The sequence below is a fragment of the Molothrus aeneus genome, chromosome 27, assembly GCF_037042795.1.
Source record: "Molothrus aeneus isolate 106 chromosome 27, BPBGC_Maene_1.0, whole genome shotgun sequence".
NCBI classification, from domain to species: Eukaryota; Metazoa; Chordata; class Aves; order Passeriformes; family Icteridae; genus Molothrus; species Molothrus aeneus.
The window spans coordinates 378,320-397,577 of NC_089672.1; the positions used below are offsets into that span (position 1 = coordinate 378,320).

A 19,258-nucleotide genomic window follows, 5' to 3' on the forward strand; every position below is an offset into this window, starting at 1 on the left:
CTGAAGAGATTTTTTGATATAACCTACTTGATGCTAAATAAGAATGAGAGCAGAAACTGATCCCTGGCAGGGATGGATTCTTAGGGATAGACAGAAGCATTGCCACGAGGTGATGCATTTGCCAGCCTGGCTCAGCTTCCAGCCCACTTTCGAGTATGGACTTGAAACTGGGCTGGAAGCTGAGCCAGGCTGGCAAATGCATCTAAAAATTGCATTTTAAATTAATTTTAAACTTGTACCTTAAACTAATTTCATTTTAAACTAGTACCTTAGGTGGCTGCTCCATCGTTAGCACTAGCTAATGATGCTTCTTGCAGGGTGGTAGGAATGCCTTCTGTTTGAAGTGGGCAGATCCAAAGACAGGATGATATCGTTTGCAATACTCTGATTGTGGGCTCAGGCTAGTGAAGATGAGCACAGTTTTGGCTTCAGCTCTGCTGTGTTACTCAGTGCCCTCCTCTCATGCCATCTCCTACCTGCACATCACATCTCCCCCATGAAAAAGAGCTCCGTAGCGTGGTCTTCTCCCATTCGCTTCTACTTCGTCCCGCAGCATTCTTACTTAATGGAGGGAAGTGTAATGAAGCTGACTTTAAGGGCATGGACCTCTCACCCGAGTCACGTAAGGCAGAGGAAAGCCTCGAAGAGCAGAAGGATGAATTCCAGAGAGAACCCAAAGCGGAGCTTCTCTCTGCGGGGATCTCAGCAGAGCTGGTGGTCACCACGGGGTGCGACTGGGCAGCGTTTGTGTCTCTGGTGATGCCGCTTTAAAGCCCCTTCCCGTTGCCCTCGTTCGTGGCGCTGCGCTAAACCCTGGTACTCGAACCCTGGTGTCTGAGCCGGGCCCGGCTCGGCCCCGGGGAGTCCCCTGGGAGCTCGCTGGCGGTGACACCAGCGTTCGGGGCCACGGGCCGCGAGTGGCGGCGGGACGGGCGGCCCCGGGCTGGAGCCGGCGCGGAGCGGCTCTGCTGGGGCGGGCGGAGCGCGCAGTCCCGCCCGGCGCAGAGGCGGAGGAGGCGCGGGGCCCGCCGGGAACCGCAGTCCGGGCGCCGCCATTTCTCCCTCCGGCAGCGCAGGGGCTCGGCCGCGGTGACTCTGGCAATGGAGAGCGGCTTCGGCTCCGATTTCGGCTCCGGAGGAGGCGGCGGGGGGAAGCTGGACCCGGGGCTCATCATGGAGCAGGTGAAGGTGCAGATCGCCGTGGCCAACGCACAGGAACTCTTGCAGGTCAGGAGGGGCGGCGGGGCTGGCTCGGTCCCGGTGCGGGTCGCGGGGAACGGCCAGGCCGCCCCGCTCCCCTCGCAGCAGGGGCGGCGGCTGTAGCCGGAGCCCCCGGACCGCGCTGCCACTCACGGCCTCTCTCCGCAGCGGATGACGGACAAGTGCTTTCGGAAGTGCATCGGGAAGCCCGGCGGCGCCCTGGACAACTCCGAGCAGGTGAGGACGGGCGGGAGAACTGGGCACCCGCGGCCCCTTAGCTCGGGGCTGCTGCTGAGGCTCTGTGTCCCGCAGAAGTGCATCGCCATGTGCATGGACCGGTACATGGACTCCTGGAACACAGTTTCGCGAGCCTACAATTCTCGGCTGCAGCGGGAGAGAGCCAACATGTGACGCCTGCCGGCCTCCGGGCCGAGAAGGGACCATGTGGGGAAGGGACAGCGGCCAGTCCAGGTGGTTAGGGGTGAATCCTGCTGCCTTCCCAGCCCCTGCCATGGCAGAGCAATAAAACCTCGCTGAACCTTTTGCATCTATTGGCTTTTATTAGCACCAGCTCCAGGAGAGAGTGATTTTTTTTTCCATGAGCTGCTTGCTTTACTTCTTGTCCTTCCCAAGTGTCCAGATTGGCCCAAGGTATTATATCAATTGATAAATCCCTGCTGAAAGGGCTGTGACAGGCAAGGAGCCTTCTGTGGAAAACGGGGGCCAAGCCAAGCCAGCGACACAGTACCCTTGCTTGGCATTCCAGCATGGACCCATCCATAAGGTCATTACTCAGTCCCTTTTCATTAGTGGAAAAACTGCCAGAAGATTGTCTACATTCCACCTTGGCTCTCATCTCCTATATCTGTGTAGCGCTTTGTGGGGTTATTTGGGGCTTGTAGGCTTTGACTCAGCTAAAGCACAGTGCTGGGGAGCAGGACAGCCTTGCAAATAGTTGTATGAGCACAGCTAGGCATGCAGGGTTGGGAAGTACTTAGGTTCTTTTCTTTCTAGAATAAAGTGTGTTGTGTGGCTCTAATACTCAGTAGTTTCTGGTTTGGCTCTGGCACAGATGTTCCATCTTGGAGCCTATATCCTAAGCATATTTTTTCTTGAGGGAGGAGCATGTCTGCAACAGGGAATGTTGGTCTGCTTTGGGGCACAACTCTTATTTTTGTGCTTCCACACTGCTCCTGAAAAGGTGGGTTCATGTTGCGTGGTCAGCAGTGGATACAACAGCTGGAAGAAAAGAGTGTTGGAGATCAACAGTGCCCATGTTTGTTTTCTTTTTAAATACTTTCTTTTGAAGCTCTTATGTATTTTATAAAAGATTTCATGGTTTGCTGGACACAGAGACAGACTGGAAGAATGACATCTCCGTACCTTCTAGGACATTCACTGGGATGTGGTAGAACCTAAAGTGTTCTCACACCAGGTAAACTATGAGGAGATATTTGGGTATTTGGACTTACTGAAACTGGAGTTTCCTTTCTAGACTATAAGAATGACTATTTGAAAATAAAGTGCTTTCAGACATGTTTGCTTAGGGGGCTTTTTCCTTTTCCTTATGGCTGCATGAATTCTGTGGTACTGGCTGTGCAGCAGTCCCATTTCATTCATGGGAGCATCCCACAGGTGTTGTAGCCATGCATCTGAACCCATCTGGAGCTGAGCCATGCCTGGAAGCCAGCTCTCCCACCTAGCTGGTGCTCTGCCTCAGAAAGTTGTAGATCTTGCTGCCAGCTGGGTTGGGATGGAGGAGACCTCTTGTTATGCCCAGATGCAGAACTTCAAGCACCAAAAATGAGGAAGGGGTTTGAGGTACAAGCAGCTGTTCAGTTTTGGTAGCTGAATCAATGGGGACATGTCTAAGTCTGCTCTGCCCAAGACTCAGCACATGAGGTCTGCTGCAGTTCTTTGCTTGTGAACAAAGTTGTCTATGTGTCTTATCCTGGCTGGTAGGACCAGAAGAAGTGTACTTGCACCACTATCTCAGCACTTTAAATTTTTCCCACCTAGCTTAGCCAGACAGTGGTCTGTGTGGCCATGTCTTAATCTTTGCCAGTTTAATCACCTGTTACCTAAGGCTAAACGGCGTGCATGGGGGTGTGTGAAAAGCCCCTCCTTACACTCTAGTACACGTCAGGGCCTGTGCAGTCTGAACTCCCAAGTGTTCTAGTCCTGCATTCTCTTAGGATCAAATGGTGTGCTAGGAGGTCATCACTGAGCTCTCTAGTCCCACACACTAATTGGAAACAGCATCATACCCTTCCCAAAAGCCACTGCACAGCACAACAGCTCCATCGAGTCAGTGAGGTCTGAAGCTTCTGCAAGGGCATAACTTTGGGCTGGGGGAAAGGTCACAAGTCTGCTGGCTTGGCCATGGGATTGACAGCTCATAGGCAGGGGTCAGCCAAACTCCATGAATTTTTGGCAGATATTTCCGGCACCCATCCAACTAGGAAGGTCATGTTTTAATGCGCAGTATATTTGGCCAGGTCTTAAGATGAGATAGGCTTCATTTATTTATAGAAAAAGTTTAGAATTTGTACCTTTCTATGCAAAGCAGTTATCAAATGCTTTGATAACAACCAGCAGGTCACACAACACCTGCAAGGCTGTCTTCACCCCTTTGCAGCATCAGAAAAATGTACAGTAGCTGAGGGGTTAGTGCATCCTCTGGCAGTTATTCCTCTCATTCATCGCCTTCCCTGAGTGGTGAAATGCAGTTTCAGAGCTTGAGGTTCTGCACAATCCAGCCTTGGACAGCTGTCACTTTGGTGTAGACACCAGGGAAGTATGGCCTGGCACAGCCATAGCCCCAGCTTGTGATTCCTGCTAGAAACCACTTCCCTGAAGGTTCTTTACATGCCAGGGGCCCACCTGCATCACCCTGCAGAGAGAGGAAAAGGATCCAGTATCAAGCCACAAGCAGTGCAGCTCCCCCAGCTGGGAAATGTTCTTTCTTTCTGGGGCATAGACATTTGCTGTCCTGTTCCCCACTTCCCCAGGAGCTGCATTCCAAGCCGAAGAACTGCTCAGTGATGTACCTGCATGAACAATCTGAAGCTGGGGTTCTGGAATATAGAAGAGTGTGTTTAGAGGTACAGTAGGGTCATGAAACAGGCCCCATGTGATCTCCTAGCATTACTTCTCTGTGTATTTCCCTGACCTGTCACAGGTTGGTGGGGCAAGCAGCATGAGGTGTATGCAGGATGGACGTGGATAAAAGCAGCAGCCAGTTGATGGACAGACATCTGAGCTAGGGGAGGCAGGGCAGGGCCCTCCTGAGAGAATATAGGCTAGGGACTTGGCACGAGTTTGCTCTGTCCCAGCCACAGCATTTGTTGCTCTTGTACTCACTGAGCAGCTGTCGACGGTGCCCTGTGGGAAACCAGCACACAGCATCCTGCTGCTGATCTGGACGGGGTAGAACTTTTTGCAGGCCTGGTCTCCGATCATGTTCACTGCTGCTTTTTGCAGATGCTTTGACATGAGACCTGAGGAGACAGGTATTGCTGTTAGCTGGGTGAAGAGCACATGAGAAATAGCAGCATGTGAAGTGGGGTCTCTTACTTGTTTGCCAGAGGGAGAGACCTGCTGTGGGAAAGTGAGTCACCTGGTTCAGCAGAGCAAACTCCAGAAGGTCCCTTGGGTGTGTCATTTGTCAGGCAGCTTGACTGACCAGACACAAATTGGAGTGGTCCAATTTGGTATTGGGGTGGTCCTTGTACTGCAGAAGCACAGCTGGAGCAGCTGCTGTGGGGGTGGAGAGCACAGTGGCTGACATGTAGAAAGCTTGGGAAAGCTTCAAGAGGAAAGAGGTGTGATAAAATGGAGGAGTAGTGTGAATGGTAGCTGGGGAGGAGATGATGGTGACACCAGGCCTTGCCCAGCTTGGTATCCTCTGCAGCATATAGCCTAGGATGGGAGTGCTTGGGGCAGTGGTGTGAGAACTTAGATGTTTGGGCTTGTAGTGTTGCAGTGTAGGTGGCCAAGCACTGAGCTTGGCCATCATGGTTGTGGGAGGGCCCTCTTTATCCAGTACCTCCTTCCTTTGTGGAGCCCCAGCCTGTGATGAAGCATCTGGCCCCTTCATGGAAGATATGAGAATTGTCTGGGAGACATATAGGTCTGATGGTGCTGCTGAACGTGACAGGTGTGCTCAGCTCCAGTAGTGCCACATCATAGTCTAGGCTGTAGACGTTGTAAAAAGGGTGTTTGTAGATACGAAATATTTTCTCCATTTTGCCATCGATGCCACTCAGGAAGGGTGTTCCTAGATAAGCCACCCACATTTTGGGGTCACTGTAACTGCAGAAAGACAGCAAACCTGGCTGTTAGGAGCATAGCCTCACAAGGAGGGCCATCCCTCCACTTGTGGGGCTGGCCACACCTTAGGAGGTCAGGACCCCTGTATCCAGAACCAATGGGTGTACTCAGGCTTTGTTCCATCCATTCCTTTTCACACTTACCTCTAGGGGCATTTCTCTGATAGGGGGTGTGTGCTTCCTGTGGGGCACAGCATGCCAGCCAGATGCTGGACCACGAGGGAGGGGAAGGGCAGGTTGGCTGATGGGACTGAGGCAAGAGCCAGCTGACTTAACTAGCTTATCTCAGACTTACATGTCAAAGCAGTGAGCTGCAGAGAGCAGCCACCGGTCAGCAATAAGGACAGCCCCACACTTGTGCTCCTTCCGCCGAAGCCAGAGACTGACTTGCCAGGGCCATTCTCCTCGAGCCGCGCTGCTGCCACCCACAATCTTGCTAAAGGCCAGAGCTGTTGTTGAGCCACAGTCTGGAACACAGGAAGAAGCACCATGGTTTTAAATAACCATAAATGGAAGGAATTACTTCCTGCCTTCCATAACCTGTGCTGTGGGACAGCCTTCTGGGGGAGCATGTACAGGACAGTAGGATGTGATGAATTCGGTTCACCCAGCTGAGGCAAGGCTTGATGGACAGGGTGTATTTTGCAGACTTGTTATCACAGATCGCACCTTCCAGGGATGTGGTATGTGAGGAGCAGGTATTTGGATGGCCCGGCTCAGCTATCAAACAGCAAGGAATGTGCGGCCCAAAGTGCAGTCCCAGGGATGCCAAGACACTTTCTGGGCTGCCATCTTGCGCAAACCCGTCTTGCCACCTTGTGCTACCAGACTGACTGGCCAAAAGGCCTGTGTGCTGGGAAATGGGTTCTAATGTCTGTAGCAGAGTAGAAGAGGCTGCACTTTCTGGCAGTAAATTTGGATTCAGCTCATCCAGCTGTATCTTGTTTTAGGCTCTGGCAGAGCAAGTACGATCTGGACCATAGTGGGCTGGCCTAGGACCCCAGTGTCTGGGCCCAAGACAGCCAGTGTTAATATGGTGGCTACCACTGTGGAGTCCAGGTCATGTAGAGCTGGCAGCAGCCACGGGCTACAGAGAAGAACTCACCACAGTTGTGCTCATCGAAGCCATTGCTGCAGTCCACAACACCATCACATTCAGGATTTTCTTTTCCAATACACACCTTGCTGGAACACTTGAAAGTGAGGCTGGTACAAGGCACCACTAGAAGGCAATAACCCATGACCTGCTCAGTACCCTCTATGCTGGAGGCCTCCTGCCAACATGTCAATGCATCAGTTATCAGTTTTACCTGGGGTTTGGGTAGGCTTGGCAGTCTCGGTCGTTCTCAGAGCTGTAGAAGTTTCGCTCATGGTTGAACTCATCTTTGTCCGCAGGGTGGTTCTGCTGGCTGGACCTGCAGCCATTGTGCTGGGCTGGATAAAAATGGCTGTGGTAGAAGTTCTAGGGATGGCTGAACTGGAAGGGATGCTTGTGCCACCACTGGGCAACTGGGAGATAGTGTCCAGGATCCAGTCTGTGAGTTTGGTAATTCTGGAGTACACACCAGGTCTCATAGCCTGGGCACAACCAAATCCCCAGCTCACAATGCCAGCAAGGTAAAACACTCCTGGAGTCATCTCACAGGCCAAAGGCCCACCTGAATCTCCCTGCAGAAGAAGCAAGGCAATGGCTGCTCAGTCCAATCAGGTCTGCCCTCAGACACACCAGAAGGACTTAACTACCCTCAGCTCTTCTTCCTCCAGCCTTGTGGGCCTGTCTGCTGTCATGCAGTGTGTATGCAGGGCATGAGTGTGGAGAAATTGAAGTTGGGGTCAGTGACTCAACCTGGCTCCTGTCAGCACCTTTCCACAGCTGCCACCAACTGCCACTGACTCACTGCCAGGAGGAGACCTGCTTCATCCAGGATTTGTCTGGCCAGAGTGGTGGGATGTTGGTTTAAGTAATTCTCAACTTGGTGGAGCTTTATTTGCTTTCCTAAATCTCCAAAGAAGTGGGCTGGGTTTTTTTTGTGCTCAAGTACATGTGAATTACACAGCTGGATTACAGCAGCTCAGTAAATATTTCACAAGGATCTGCTGAAAGCAGAGTTAGCCCAGCTTTCGAGAACAATCTACAGAGTAGAGAAATCCCACACTTTTACCTGGCATGAGTCTACCAACCCCTCCATGAAGCCAGCACAGATCATTCGGTCAGTGAGGGAGAAGTTGTAGAGGAAGTTGCAGGTGTTCTGTTCTATGATGCCCACAGATGCTTTCTGCAGGATCTCGGGCTTGGTGTCTGCATGAAAATCACAGAATTAGTGAGTGCAGCAGAGGGAAGGAGCTAGCTAATGGCTTTTAGACTGACTCAACACATATTTTGGGAAAACAGGCTCTAATCCCACGTGGGAATTGAGTCCTATAAAACCTGTTTTCTCTGCAGCCCTGAAGCTTGGGGCTCACCCCAGGGTGCAGTTTCGTGTCTGTGCTAAGGATTCTGCACAGTTTGTGTCCCATGCTCCTGAGAGTTTGTGGGCTTCTTGTCAGCTGGACCTCTTTGGTAGCACATGTGCCACTCTCAGGCTTTCTCCTTATAGTGGGATCTTTGCTTATGCTCATTGCTTGGAACACCTCTGTGACTGAGTGGCTGACATACCATCCTGCCGGGGCTGCAGCAGGCTCTGAGGCAAGCACCTGACACTTGTTTAGCACAGTAGAGCTACTGAGGGCAGTCCGGCAGGTTTCTCCTGGTTCCCACCAAGCTGCCTCTCCTAGGTAACTGTGGCTTAAGGTAGTGCTCTGTGTGCCTTTATTCTTGCTTATTCTTGTGTTTCTGTCGGTTCCTGACTGTCCCTGTTACTGACCCCTGGTCCTATACATTCCCAGGAATGTGGATTGGGCACGGGCTTTGCTGCTCAGGGTATCACTGCTCCAAGGCAAATCAGCAGGTAATGCATTACTGCTTACCATTCCCTTCCTGGAGGTCACCCCATCCAGAAATGAGGCATTTCTTGCCAACAGGAAACTTCTGCATGGCTAGTGGGAGGCACACAGGCTGTATGTATTTGTTGAAGACAAGAGGTCTTGCCAGTTCAAGTACAGCCACATCAAAGTCCAGAATCATGGGGTTGAAGAGGGGATGTGGGATCACCCTTGTTACATTGACTTTCACTGCATTCTCGTCTGTTCCGTTTATTGATGTTGTTCCCACATAGGCTTCAATCTCTTCTGGCATTGTCCTGCAAATACATAAACCTAAATGTGCATACTCACACACTTATCCCTGGCATGAATTCTGACATTGAAATTAGAGACAGCTTTACATGAGCAGCATGCAGCAGAGCAGCCCTACTAAGTCAGGCCCAAAGAACTGTTTCCAACAGTGGCACCTGTTGGATATCACCTGAAGAGCAAATAAACATGCAGTAATAATCCTCTCTTTACCTTCAGGAATTTGTGATTTCAGGAGTGTTCTGGCACACAGGTGGTGTCTCTCTATTCAGTAGATCTTGCTGGATTTTTTGGTTTTATTTGGATTTTTCTAAAGTTGTGTTTTATTCTTTTTTTATCCCCAGATGAATTTTAAATATTTAGCTTAATTACATTTATTAGAAAAACTGCTTCCTTTTGATTGTTTTCCACCTGCTCTTAGTGATTATTTGGTATCTTAAAAAGACAGTCAAAAGGCATTCCCTAAACATTTTGTACCCTTCATTATTGTACAGTCCCATCAAACACTGCCTTCCCATTAGTTGGTTTTTTTTCCCCAGGTCTAGTCTGATCTCTTTTGTTGTGCTTGTTATGATGCTGCTCCACACCCTGCTCATCCCTGAACCTTGTGAACACATGCACATGGTATTACTCTTGCCCTCCCTGTGATGTTGGAGCAGTTGGTGTGCTGTGCATTACCAGCAACATCCCACTCATCTCCCATATTTTTTACTGCATTCCTGTGCTCATTAACTGCCTCTGCCACAGGACTGCTGCTGTCAGGGCAATATCCACATGTTTCTGACCTCTTGTTTTGAACTGCAATAGCTGATGGAGGCTCATCCTCATTCACAGACAGACAGCACTATTGGTTGTGCTGTGTACCTCATTTCACACTTGCCTACCTTGCATTTCACTTGCTCCTTTATTGCCCAGTTGTTTAATGCATGAGGTTGTCTTAAAATCCTTCAGAATTAGTAGCCCACCTTTTCTGCTTTCAGGAATTTATTCTTGACAAGCATTATCTTCTTGCTACTCACTTCTTTAGGCTACTTATAAACCTAGGCTTGGGTTCTTGCAGTTTAACAGAACTCTGCAGGATTTAACTGACCATTTTCCCTTTACCAGCTGACCATGTGTCTCTATTTCACATATTACAATTTTTTAAGGTTAAGTTTATTAAAGAAACTCTCTTGCGGCACTTTCTTCCGCCCCTCTTAGATATGTTGTCCTTTCTCCCTGATCAGGCTGCTTTAACCTTTCTCTGCCTCATTCCAACCTCCCCACAAACTCCTTTTTGCTATGAATGTCTAGCTATAGCAAAAGTTAATGTCCAACATTTGTCCTTGATTTCCATTTCTTGACCCCAGTGCCACACTGTGGATTTGGCTGTGCAGCTCTGTGCCGGTGGGCAGGTGAGCTGGAGCAGGGACAGGGATGGACTCTTACTCATTGAAGCAGTGAGCTGCTGACAGCAGCCAGCGGTTCCCAATGATGGTGGCTCCACAGAAATGTCTCGAGTCTTCTTTCAGGCTGACTTGCCAAGGGATCTCTCCTCTGGAAGCATCTGTTCCTCCCACAATCTTGCTGGGTTTAGAGAACCCAGGTCGTCCTCCACACTCTGAACAAAAGTCAAAGCATGACTTGTGAGTATTCCTAGCAGAGGATAAGCAAGGAAAGACTTCACTCTCTCTAACCAGTAAGGCTTAGCAGGGATAGGTTATGCCTGAGGTGTGAGATATCTACCCAAGCCCTGCTGGCTGATAATGGCAGTGCCTGATGGTGGCCATGTACAGCTGGACTTTCACACAAAATGCTGTTCTGCATCTTGCTCTCAGCAAGTTGTGAATCCTGGGCCTTTCTTGAAGGCAGAGTAATCAGTAGCTCCATGCCTTTTAGCCTTGCCATTCCAGATAAAATATTATTCTAGATTTAGAAAAATACCCTTCATTTGCATCTCCTTGCAAAGCCGCTGGGAGCACTCCTTGGAGTGGACAGGTCATCCTACAGGCACTTGCCCTCCTTCCCTTCAGGGAGCATGGCTGCTGTGAAGGGACAGCTATCAGTTTTGAACTGCTGGGAGTTCCTTAGGTGGCAAGCAAAAGTAAGTGATCAACAGATTAAATACTGTCAGATGCTGCTGTGCCTTAGTGACCTGTTCTGGGCCTGCCAGAGCAGACCAGTTACACAGCAAGATCACATAGTCACAAAAGCAAAGGAGAGCATGGAACTGCAGAAGTACTGAGTGACTTTGCCAGGTTGCTCTGGACTGAGCTAGGGCAGCCATATAGTGGCTTTGTACCTCAGCACTTTGCCAAAGTTGTGTGGCTCACCCTACAAAAGGTCAGCTTAGGTTAGTGGAGGAATGAACCTGATGTTTGGACCTATACCAGCCACTCTGCCTGCCAAGGTGCACCCACTGTGGGTGCTCATACCTTGTGGTCCTGCTGCAGCCCCTGGCCTGCTGGCAGCTGGGGCTGGTAAGGTGGTCGGGGTTGCTCCAGTGGTGGTGTTGACCTCTTCAGCACTGACTATGTTACTGTTAGTCCTGAAGTGCACTGGAGGAACAGTACGGGCTATGGAGGTAGGGAAGGCAGAAATAGCATCCAAGATCCAGTCTCTGAGTTTGGTAACACGTGTGTAAACCCCAGGCCGCCTGGCTTCAGCACATCCAATACCCCAACTCACAATTCCCGCCAGAAAAAACCTGCCAGATGGTTCTTGGCAAACCAGAGGCCCACCAGAGTCACCCTGCAAGAGAAAGCAGATGGTGAGCTCTCCCTGGCGATGCACTGAGCTTGCCCTGGCCACCCTCAGCATCCCTCTGCCAGCTGGAGTCTCTCTGTCCCTTTACATTTGCTCCAGCCTAGTGATGAGTGGAGCATTTGGGTGCTGGCCTTTGGGTGTTCCTCCATGTGGGCATGCTGTCCTGCTATTACACAGAAGCCTCGTGCCCTTTATATGCCAGAACAAAGGACACAATCTGTAAAATCTAGGATTAAGCATTTCTACTGCTTTAATAATTTGTTAAACCTCATAAAGGTTAATCCTAGCAGCCCATACACAACCAGATGATGGGTGTTCATTGCCTGATACACAACCCAGGGAGACCACATTAATGTTTGTATCTCAATGTCAGAAGCGGTTCAGTTCTTGGTTCTTGTGGGGCCCTGTGACTATCACTGATGGACATGTGGTGTCTGTGAAGCTGGTAATGCCTTCTGGGGATGAGATTGCTCTAGATCAGTAATTAATAACCAGATGGATCATGTTCATCACCCAACTTTGAATCTTCAATTCTTGGCCCCTTCTCTGGTGTTTGTGCTGTATTTGGTGCAGATTTGTTTAGCTGGTTTCTGTTGGTTTGAACGTTCCTGCCAAGCCACAGAGACAGACCTGGAAATCAGTCCTCCTCTGGCATCACAGTTCTCCTCTCTCCATACTATCAAAGGCAGGCCTGTCTCCAGCTCACCACTTGCAGTTCCAGGATGGAAAAAAACTAAAAAAACACTCTGTTGTTCACCAAAAACTGTTGTGTATGTTTTAGTTTCCACTGCTGCCCTTTGCCCATCTGGATTTTTATCTGAAGACCTGTGTGGAATATTGGTAGGGCCAGCCCTGATGACAGTTCAAGAAGACGAGAAAAGTAGTTAATTAACTGAAAGAGCCCCTTAAAAAACAGTACCCTGCTCTAAGCAGTAACGAACATATCCTCATTTGTGTCTTCTGCAGTCACTGATCTGTGCTTGGGTCCGAGGCAGGGCCTCAAACCTCATTGGGAAACAGTGACCATAGTGTCAGTTCTGCTTATTGAAGTGTCACTTGATGCATACTGGGAGGAAAAAGCTTTATGTGGGCAGGTGTGCCATCTTCTCTGGGCAAAGCTTACCTGACAGGAATCAACCTTCCCCTCCAGGTAGCCAGCACACATCATCCTGTCTGTGAGGACATGGCTGTAGAGACTGGAACATAGGTTCTGGTCCAGGAGCTCCACTGTTGCTTTCTGCAGGAACTCCGGTTTCACCACTGAATGAGAAAGACACAGTTATGAGCTCAGTGCAGGAAGCCCTGCACAGGATCAGCAGCTCAGGGTACAGCCCACCTCAGCTGGCCAGAGCAAGGTCCGAGTTCCCTTCCCCTGATGCCTTCTGCCCCACTCACACCCCACCACATCTCCTCTGCTGCCTGCCATGCTTTGCTTACAGAAATCCTCCTTGAGGTAGCCCCAGCCAGAGATAAGGCACTTCTTGCTGGTGGGGAAGTGATGGCCAGCATCTGGCAGGCACACGGGCTGGATGTACTTAGTGAAGGTCACAGGTCTCTTCAGCTCCAGCACAGCCACATCATAGTCAGCTGTGTCAGCGTTGTAAGAGGGGTGTGGGATGATCTGTGAAATGTCCATTTTCACTGCACTGCCATCTGAGCCTCTGAGGGAGGTGGTCCCTGTGTAAGCTGCCCACATGGCTGGGTCCTGAAACCTAGAGGAGAGACAGTGGGAGCCATGTGAATCTGCAGCCACAACATTGTCCTGCAAACCCAAGCTGCCTACTGCCCATCCTGCCATCCACTCCAGGAGTGATGGAAACTCCTCATTCTCCCCATGGTGGGGCAGAGAGGTGCAGTGGGAGCTTGAGCAGATATGGCAGCTTTTGGAACAGGGATGGAGGGTGGAAAGTGGTGTGACTGAAACTTACTCAGTAAAGCAGTGAGCAGCAGACACCAGCCACTTCTCTGTGAGGATTGCAGCGCCGCAGAAGTGCTCATTGTTCTCTCGAAGGCTGACTTGCCATGGGAACTCCCCTCTGGATGCCTCTGAGCCTCCAACTATCCTGCTGGCAGTCTGCATGGCAGGACGACTCCCACAGTCTGCAAGGGAGGAGAAACTCAGTGCCTCAGGATCCTGCTACTGCACCCCAGCAACACGCTCCTGGGGGCAAGTGGGAAAAGCTGCTTCAGCTTTGTGTGTGCTGCTGGCATATGCTCAAGCAGCAGGGTGGTACTTGGGATGTCACAAAGCAGCCTTTACCCTGCAGGCTTGGGAAGAGCACTGCAAAGCACTGGGCCATTACAACATCCTCCCTGAAACTCTTCTAGAGCAAGAAACTGTAGAGCAGCATCCTGACTAGTTTGATGAGCTTAGCTACTGCCTTGTGATAAGCTTCCAGCAGCTCATGGGCATGTGGCTCTTGTCCATTGTGCCAGCCCACCAGTAAGGTGGACCTTGTCACCACAACCCATCACAGTTGATGGGACCAAGGTGTTTCCAGGGCACAGTGTTCCTCATCCCGATGCAGCCATTTACTATTGCCTGAAAAGTCATGGCATGTCCTTGGCTGTTTTCAGTGCCTGAGAGCCACTGGTGTCCCACCTGTCAAAGTCTGCCAACAGTGGGTTGTGGCAGGTTCTATGTCCAGGAGACCTGCTGTGGGAGATTCAGCACAGCCCCTTCCATCAGAGGCATCAGCACAGCCTGTTTGGCTGTCACATTCAGGGCTTTCTTTTCACATACTGGATGTTGGAGCAAGCCTGTGTCCCAAGGGCAGCTCCCTGGGGACAGCAAGGCTTGAGTCACTCATGTCTTCTGCAGTCCACGCAGCAACTATCCCCTGCCTTCCCCAGGGGCAACCACCACTGTATCCTTGTCCTTCTGCTCCCTGTCTGCCCCAGAGTCCCTGCAGGATGGTGCTGGGAGCAGAGCTGCAGCTTGTTTTGAGCTTGCAGGCCCCTGGACCACCAGGTTATGAACAAGATGGGGCCCAAGCCTGTATCTGTATCCAGGCTGCTGGTGAGGAAGAGGAGGAGGAGGCTGCAGAGTGCAGGTGATTCTTCCTGCTGCCTGGCTCTTACCTGATTTCAGTCCAGGTCTGTGGGAAGAAACCTTGTTGGGACCTGGGACAAAGAGGAAGGAATCAGGATCAGCAAGGGCAGGGCAGCCCAGCCTCAGGTCCTGGAACTGTGTTCCTGGGCTGGGGCTGCCCCGGCCTTTGCTGCATCTTCCTTTCCTGCCTGGTGATCTCTGTGCCCACCTGTGGCCAGTGTGAGGCAGGGCCCATGTCCACAGAGCAGGGGAGGCACAGCTCCCTAGTGCCCTGCAGGCTTTGGGGTGACTTCACGTGCAGAGAGAAATTCCTAAAAGTTGTGGAAGTGAGCTGCCTCTCAGGAGCAGACTGGGGCTGAAGCTATGCAAAGCTGTTTGCCTAAAGCCAAGGGGACTCCCAGCACCTTCCATTTGGGCAGCACAAGGCTCACAGAGATCCAGGGATCCTGCCCATTCTGGCAGAGGGTGCAGAGGAAGCTACAGAGGAGCCCACACCTTCTTGTTTCCCAGGCTCATGGGTATTTTTTTAATTTGCTGGACCTGGAGTCCTACAGTCACATGCAACTCCACAGTCACAGAAGGAAAGGCGAATTTCTTGTCAGGTGGTTTCAGAGAGTAATTCAACTATGAGAAATAGCAACCTGAGCTGTAGTTATTGCTACAACTCTGAGGTCTGCCTAAGGGCTGCTGTGCACAGGTAGGTACAGACAACCCAGCCATTAACCTCCTGGAGCTTCATTCCCTATCCCTCAGACTGATTTCAGGTGCTGCAAGAAAAGCCAAAGCAGTTGCAATTTATGCTTTAGGTTCTGTTCTTGCTGTGGGTCCCTCAACCTGCTCTTGCAGTGCAGAGCAGCTGGATAGCATTAGTGTTGGAGAGGTATCTGGGGACTCCACAAATGTCTCTTTCAAGCTGACAAGATCTAGGCTGGTTTCTGCTGCTGTCTGGTGAAGCTGGAGCAGCTGGCAGCCAGGCAGATCATTTTATCAGTTTGCTGGGTGCCTGCCAGCACCCCAATTTCTAACACTGCTGTTGGACACAAAGCCTTGACTGGACATTCAGAGCTAAAACCCTGCAGCAGTTTGGCTGACTCATGGTGGCTTAGCTGTGTGCCCCCTGCTCTGCCTGCCTGGCAGGGGCAGCAGGGCCATACCTGTGAGGGAGGCTGAGGAGATGGTCCCGTAGGCAGCCAGGGAGAAACCCTGCTTGTGCAGGGCAGCTGCCAGCCCATGCCTGAAAGCTTCCTCCTCCAAGGTAGAGCTCAGGGGTTGGGAATCCTGGGGGGTGAAGAGGAGGCGGAAATGGACGATCACACTGGAGTTTCCATTCCTATTGGGAGACAGAGAATTAAGGGCAAACTTGGCTTCATGGTCAGTACAAGGGTCAGGTTCCTGTGCTAGCTGTCTACAGGGAACTCAAAGGAAACAAATCTTATTCTTAATATTTTGATTCTTAGTAATTTAAGGTTTCTCTGGGGATGTGCTCTGGGTTGACATGATCATTTGAAATTTTTTTTCCCTTGGCCCAAAGCTGTGGTTGAACAAAATTCTTTTCCTCTGCCCTTCTGACTGCATTTTGAAATTTAAAAATCCAGAACATTGCTGCAATCCCAGATGAAAATCCAGCCTTGAGCAAAAACCAGTTTCTCTTTGTACTAGCTTTGAACAAGAGCACAGGTATGAGTTCACCTTCTTGGTGAGGCTTGTCAGAATTCTCTGAAACAGGAGCTGTAGGGTCTGCAGAGATAGCTGTCTACACTCACCTGTAGCCCAGGATGGTGCAACCAGTGCAACTCCAGTTCAGCTGGGAGTCCTGGAGACTGGAGAGAAACTGCAAAGCAAAGAGTGATGGTCACACATTTACTGGACCCCAAGGAGATGGGAATAGATGATTCCTGGGATTTTGCTGGAATGTGGAGCTGTTGGTGCATGGTCTCTTGCTCTGTAAGCAGAAGCACCCATGTCAAGCTCATACGTAAACTTTTTCCCACCCTGGCTTTTAGGGCATGAGGTAGTACATCTTTTTTCTATGTAAGGAATAGGCCTGAACACACATTTCCCATTCCATGAATGTCTCTCAGGGCCTTGACAGGGCCTCTCACAGTGTAGTTCAGCCCCACAGTGTACCCTGCTGATGTTTAAGAAGTCCTAGTTTTCCTCCTGCCCCTGGCTTAGAGATTCTGCTGGTGCTACCACCACAGTATTTCACAAGTGTTTTCCCAGAAGGCCCAGATAACTCACCAGCCTCTCAAGAGCAGGTGTCAGCACCCTGTAGTAGTCTGAGTTCTCTGTCTGTAAGCTGCTATTGAATGGGATTCCTTGCAGCTCCACTGTGTGCTCAAAACTGGCCTCTCCTGTGGAATGGCAGGCTGCCAGAAAGGGAAGGTGTCTGTCAGAGGCAGCTTTCCTCACAGCTTTGCAACATGAATATCATCCTGTCCTTCAAACCCCCTGTTTTAAGCAGCTTGACTATTCCTGAGCATCCCAGCTGCCTCGGGGGTGCCCCATAACTGGACTGGAGTACCCTGTGCATGTGCAGGAATAGCATTTTGTACTGAACTTGTTTGAACTTGAAAACAGTGGGTTTTTGTCAAGCCTGAGACAGAAATTCATGAACAGACGGGTACAGCCTGGCAACCTGAGATTGGCCCTATCCTTGCAGGAACAGCCTTGGGAAGGTTCTGCTAGGTACTGAAGCCACCTCAGAAACTGTGACTGTACAGGTGGCATGTGTCAGTCATGTCATGCTGGGGTTCTCACTGGCGTGCTGGCCTGAGGTGGCCATGGGGCAGCAGAAGCAGCAGGAGAGAGGTGGAAGAGGGAGGGAGATGGTGGCCATGCTCTGGAGTGGGACAGTAAAACAGGCAGTGCTCAGTGGCTGCAAGTGGTCGTGATAGGAAATGGCAGAGGCAGCAAGGTACAGTGACAAGAAACTTCAAACTCACAGAGACAGATTACAGGACAGAATCATAGAATCATGGAATTGTTTAGGTTAGAAAAGACCTCTGAGATCATTGAGTCCAATCATTTAACCAGCACTGCCAAGGCCACCATTAATCCATGTTCCCTAATGCCACATCTACATGTTTCTTAAATCGCTTAAATTGCAGGGATGGGGATTCCACCACTGCTCTGGGCAACCTGTGCCAGGTCTGGACAGCCCATTCAGTGAACAAATTTTCCCTTTGTCCAATCTTAAACTCCCCTGGGCCACCTTGAGGCCTTTTCATATTTTCTGTCCTTGTTCCCTGGGAGCAGAGCCCAAACCCCACCAGGCTGCACCCTCCTGTCAGGAGTTGTGCAGAGCCAGAAGGTTCCTCCTGAGCTTCCTATTCTCCAGACTGAGCCCCTCAAGCTCCTTCAGTTGCTTCTGGTGCTCCAGCCCCTTCCCCAGCTCTGTTCCCTTCTCTGGACACACTGCAGCCCCTCAACGTCTTTCTTGTCATGAGATGTTTTAAAACTGAACGCTGGATTTGAGGTGGGGCCTCACCAGTGCTGAGCACAGAGGGACAGTCACTGCCCTGATCCTGATGGCCACATTATTGCTTCAGCAGATCAACATCCCACCCAGCTTGGGTCATCTGTGAACTGACTGAGGACGCCCTCCATCCCCACTGATGAAGATACTTAACAGGGCTGGCTTCAAAGTGGCCCTGAGGATCACCACTGGTCACCAGTCTCCAGCTGGATGTGACTCCATTCACTCCCACCCTCTGGGCCTGGTCATCCTGCTAGTTTTTACCCATTAAAGAGCACACTCATCCAAGCCATAAGCAGCCAGCTTCTCCAAGAAAATGTTTATGGGAAATGCTGTCAAAGGCTTTACTGAAGTTGAGATAGACCAGATTCAGACGCTTTCCCTCATCCACTAGGTAGGTCATCTTGTCATAGAAGGACGTCAGATTGGTCAAGCAGGAAAGGAATAGAGCATATGTATCATGAGACACTGAAGATAAAGTGCTCCAAAGTCACATATTGAGAACATGAGCTGACTACACCCCTTGTAGTTCTTGTGCATTGTGCAGAAAGGTGTCTCCATTTTGATCTCAGTAGGAGGATTTTGAGGATTTTTGCTATAAGCAGTGCAGACCACTTCTCTTTTGGAGTGATAAACTGAAAGAATGTACCTGGCAGCACACTCACCCAGCAGGATCCCCAGGCACAGGGCTGTTGCACTGCCTGCCACAGCAGCAGCAGTTACCTTCCAGCAGCAGGCCCCCAGTCTCCTCCTCTGGCTGCCTTGCCCTGGCTTTATCTGGTCCATGCTTTCTGAGCAGCTCTACAGATGGGCTCTGTGATTAAAAAGAAGAGGAGGAAAATGACAAGACTGGGATGAAATCTGTCATGCCAGCTAAGGTTACCACAGGAGCATCATTTTCTGCTCCTGCTGGACCATTCCGACCTGGCTATGGAAGTCTTGGCATTAGGCTATGTGTATCCCCAAGGTGCATGTTATATGGATTAAAACTCTCTAAGTAATAAACCTCACCCTGTAGTTGTTCATGAGGCAGATTTCAAGGTGAGGTTTCATATGGCCCAATGCTATTCCACATTTTTTGCAGGAATTCTGGATGAATTATAAAATCACAGTGGGTGATTCCCCCCACCCACTTTACAGCATTTAGCTGAGAGCTCCCAAAGCCTAGTAATGTAGAGCAATTAATATGTCCTTTGCTTACAGCTTTGCTGCTACCCTGAT

The 19,258-nt window shown here is 50.5% G+C and overlaps 2 protein-coding genes across 2 annotated transcripts; one reads left to right on the forward strand and one right to left on the reverse strand.

Annotated features, from left to right (window-relative positions):
• The first annotated feature begins 1,033 nt into the window (after nt 1-1,033).
• On the forward strand, nt 1,034-2,738 carry TIMM13 (translocase of inner mitochondrial membrane 13). The gene is made up of 3 exons (XM_066566264.1): nt 1,034-1,227; nt 1,369-1,437; nt 1,513-2,738. Exons 1-3 carry the CDS (start codon nt 1,102-1,104, stop codon nt 1,609-1,611), a joined length of 294 nt encoding a protein of 97 aa, XP_066422361.1. The 5' UTR covers nt 1,034-1,101; the 3' UTR covers nt 1,612-2,738.
• A 963-nt stretch (nt 2,739-3,701) lies between these two features.
• TMPRSS9 (transmembrane serine protease 9) lies at nt 3,702-18,833 on the reverse strand. The gene is made up of 18 exons (XM_066566324.1): nt 18,703-18,833; nt 16,801-16,928; nt 16,323-16,390; nt 15,714-15,889; nt 14,589-14,630; nt 13,436-13,607; nt 12,945-13,219; nt 12,631-12,767; nt 11,177-11,492; nt 10,191-10,362; nt 8,499-8,770; nt 7,694-7,830; nt 6,842-7,199; nt 6,637-6,753; nt 5,827-5,998; nt 5,249-5,514; nt 4,564-4,700; nt 3,702-4,093 (listed from the first exon to the last, which is right to left on the reverse strand). Exons 1-18 carry the CDS (start codon nt 18,821-18,823, stop codon nt 3,932-3,934), a joined length of 3,228 nt encoding a protein of 1,075 aa, XP_066422421.1. The 5' UTR covers nt 18,824-18,833; the 3' UTR covers nt 3,702-3,931.
• Between the last annotated feature and the right edge of the window lie 425 nt (nt 18,834-19,258).

What these genes read in the sequence shown, in the direction of transcription:
- TIMM13 (XM_066566264.1), top strand. Translation starts at nt 1,102, where the DNA reads ATGGAGAGCGGCTTCGGCTCCGATTTCGGCTCCGGAGGAGGCGGCGGG. An exon ending in ACGCACAGGAACTCTTGCAG is followed by an intron (nt 1,228 to 1,368) that starts GTCAGGAGGGGC and finishes CTCTCTCCGCAG; the next exon opens with CGGATGACGGACAAGTGCTT. An exon ending in CCCTGGACAACTCCGAGCAG is followed by an intron (nt 1,438 to 1,512) that starts GTGAGGACGGGC and finishes TGTGTCCCGCAG; the next exon opens with AAGTGCATCGCCATGTGCAT.
- TMPRSS9 (XM_066566324.1), bottom strand. Translation starts at nt 18,823, where the DNA reads ATGGACCAGATAAAGCCAGGGCAAGGCAGCCAGAGGAGGAGACTGGGG. An exon ending in CACCTGCTCTTGAGAGGCTG is followed by an intron (nt 16,391 to 16,800) that starts GTGAGTTATCTG and finishes TTTGCTTTGCAG; the next exon opens with TTTCTCTCCAGTCTCCAGGA. An exon ending in CAGACCTGGACTGAAATCAG is followed by an intron (nt 13,608 to 14,588) that starts GTAAGAGCCAGG and finishes CCTCCCTTGCAG; the next exon opens with ACTGTGGGAGTCGTCCTGCC.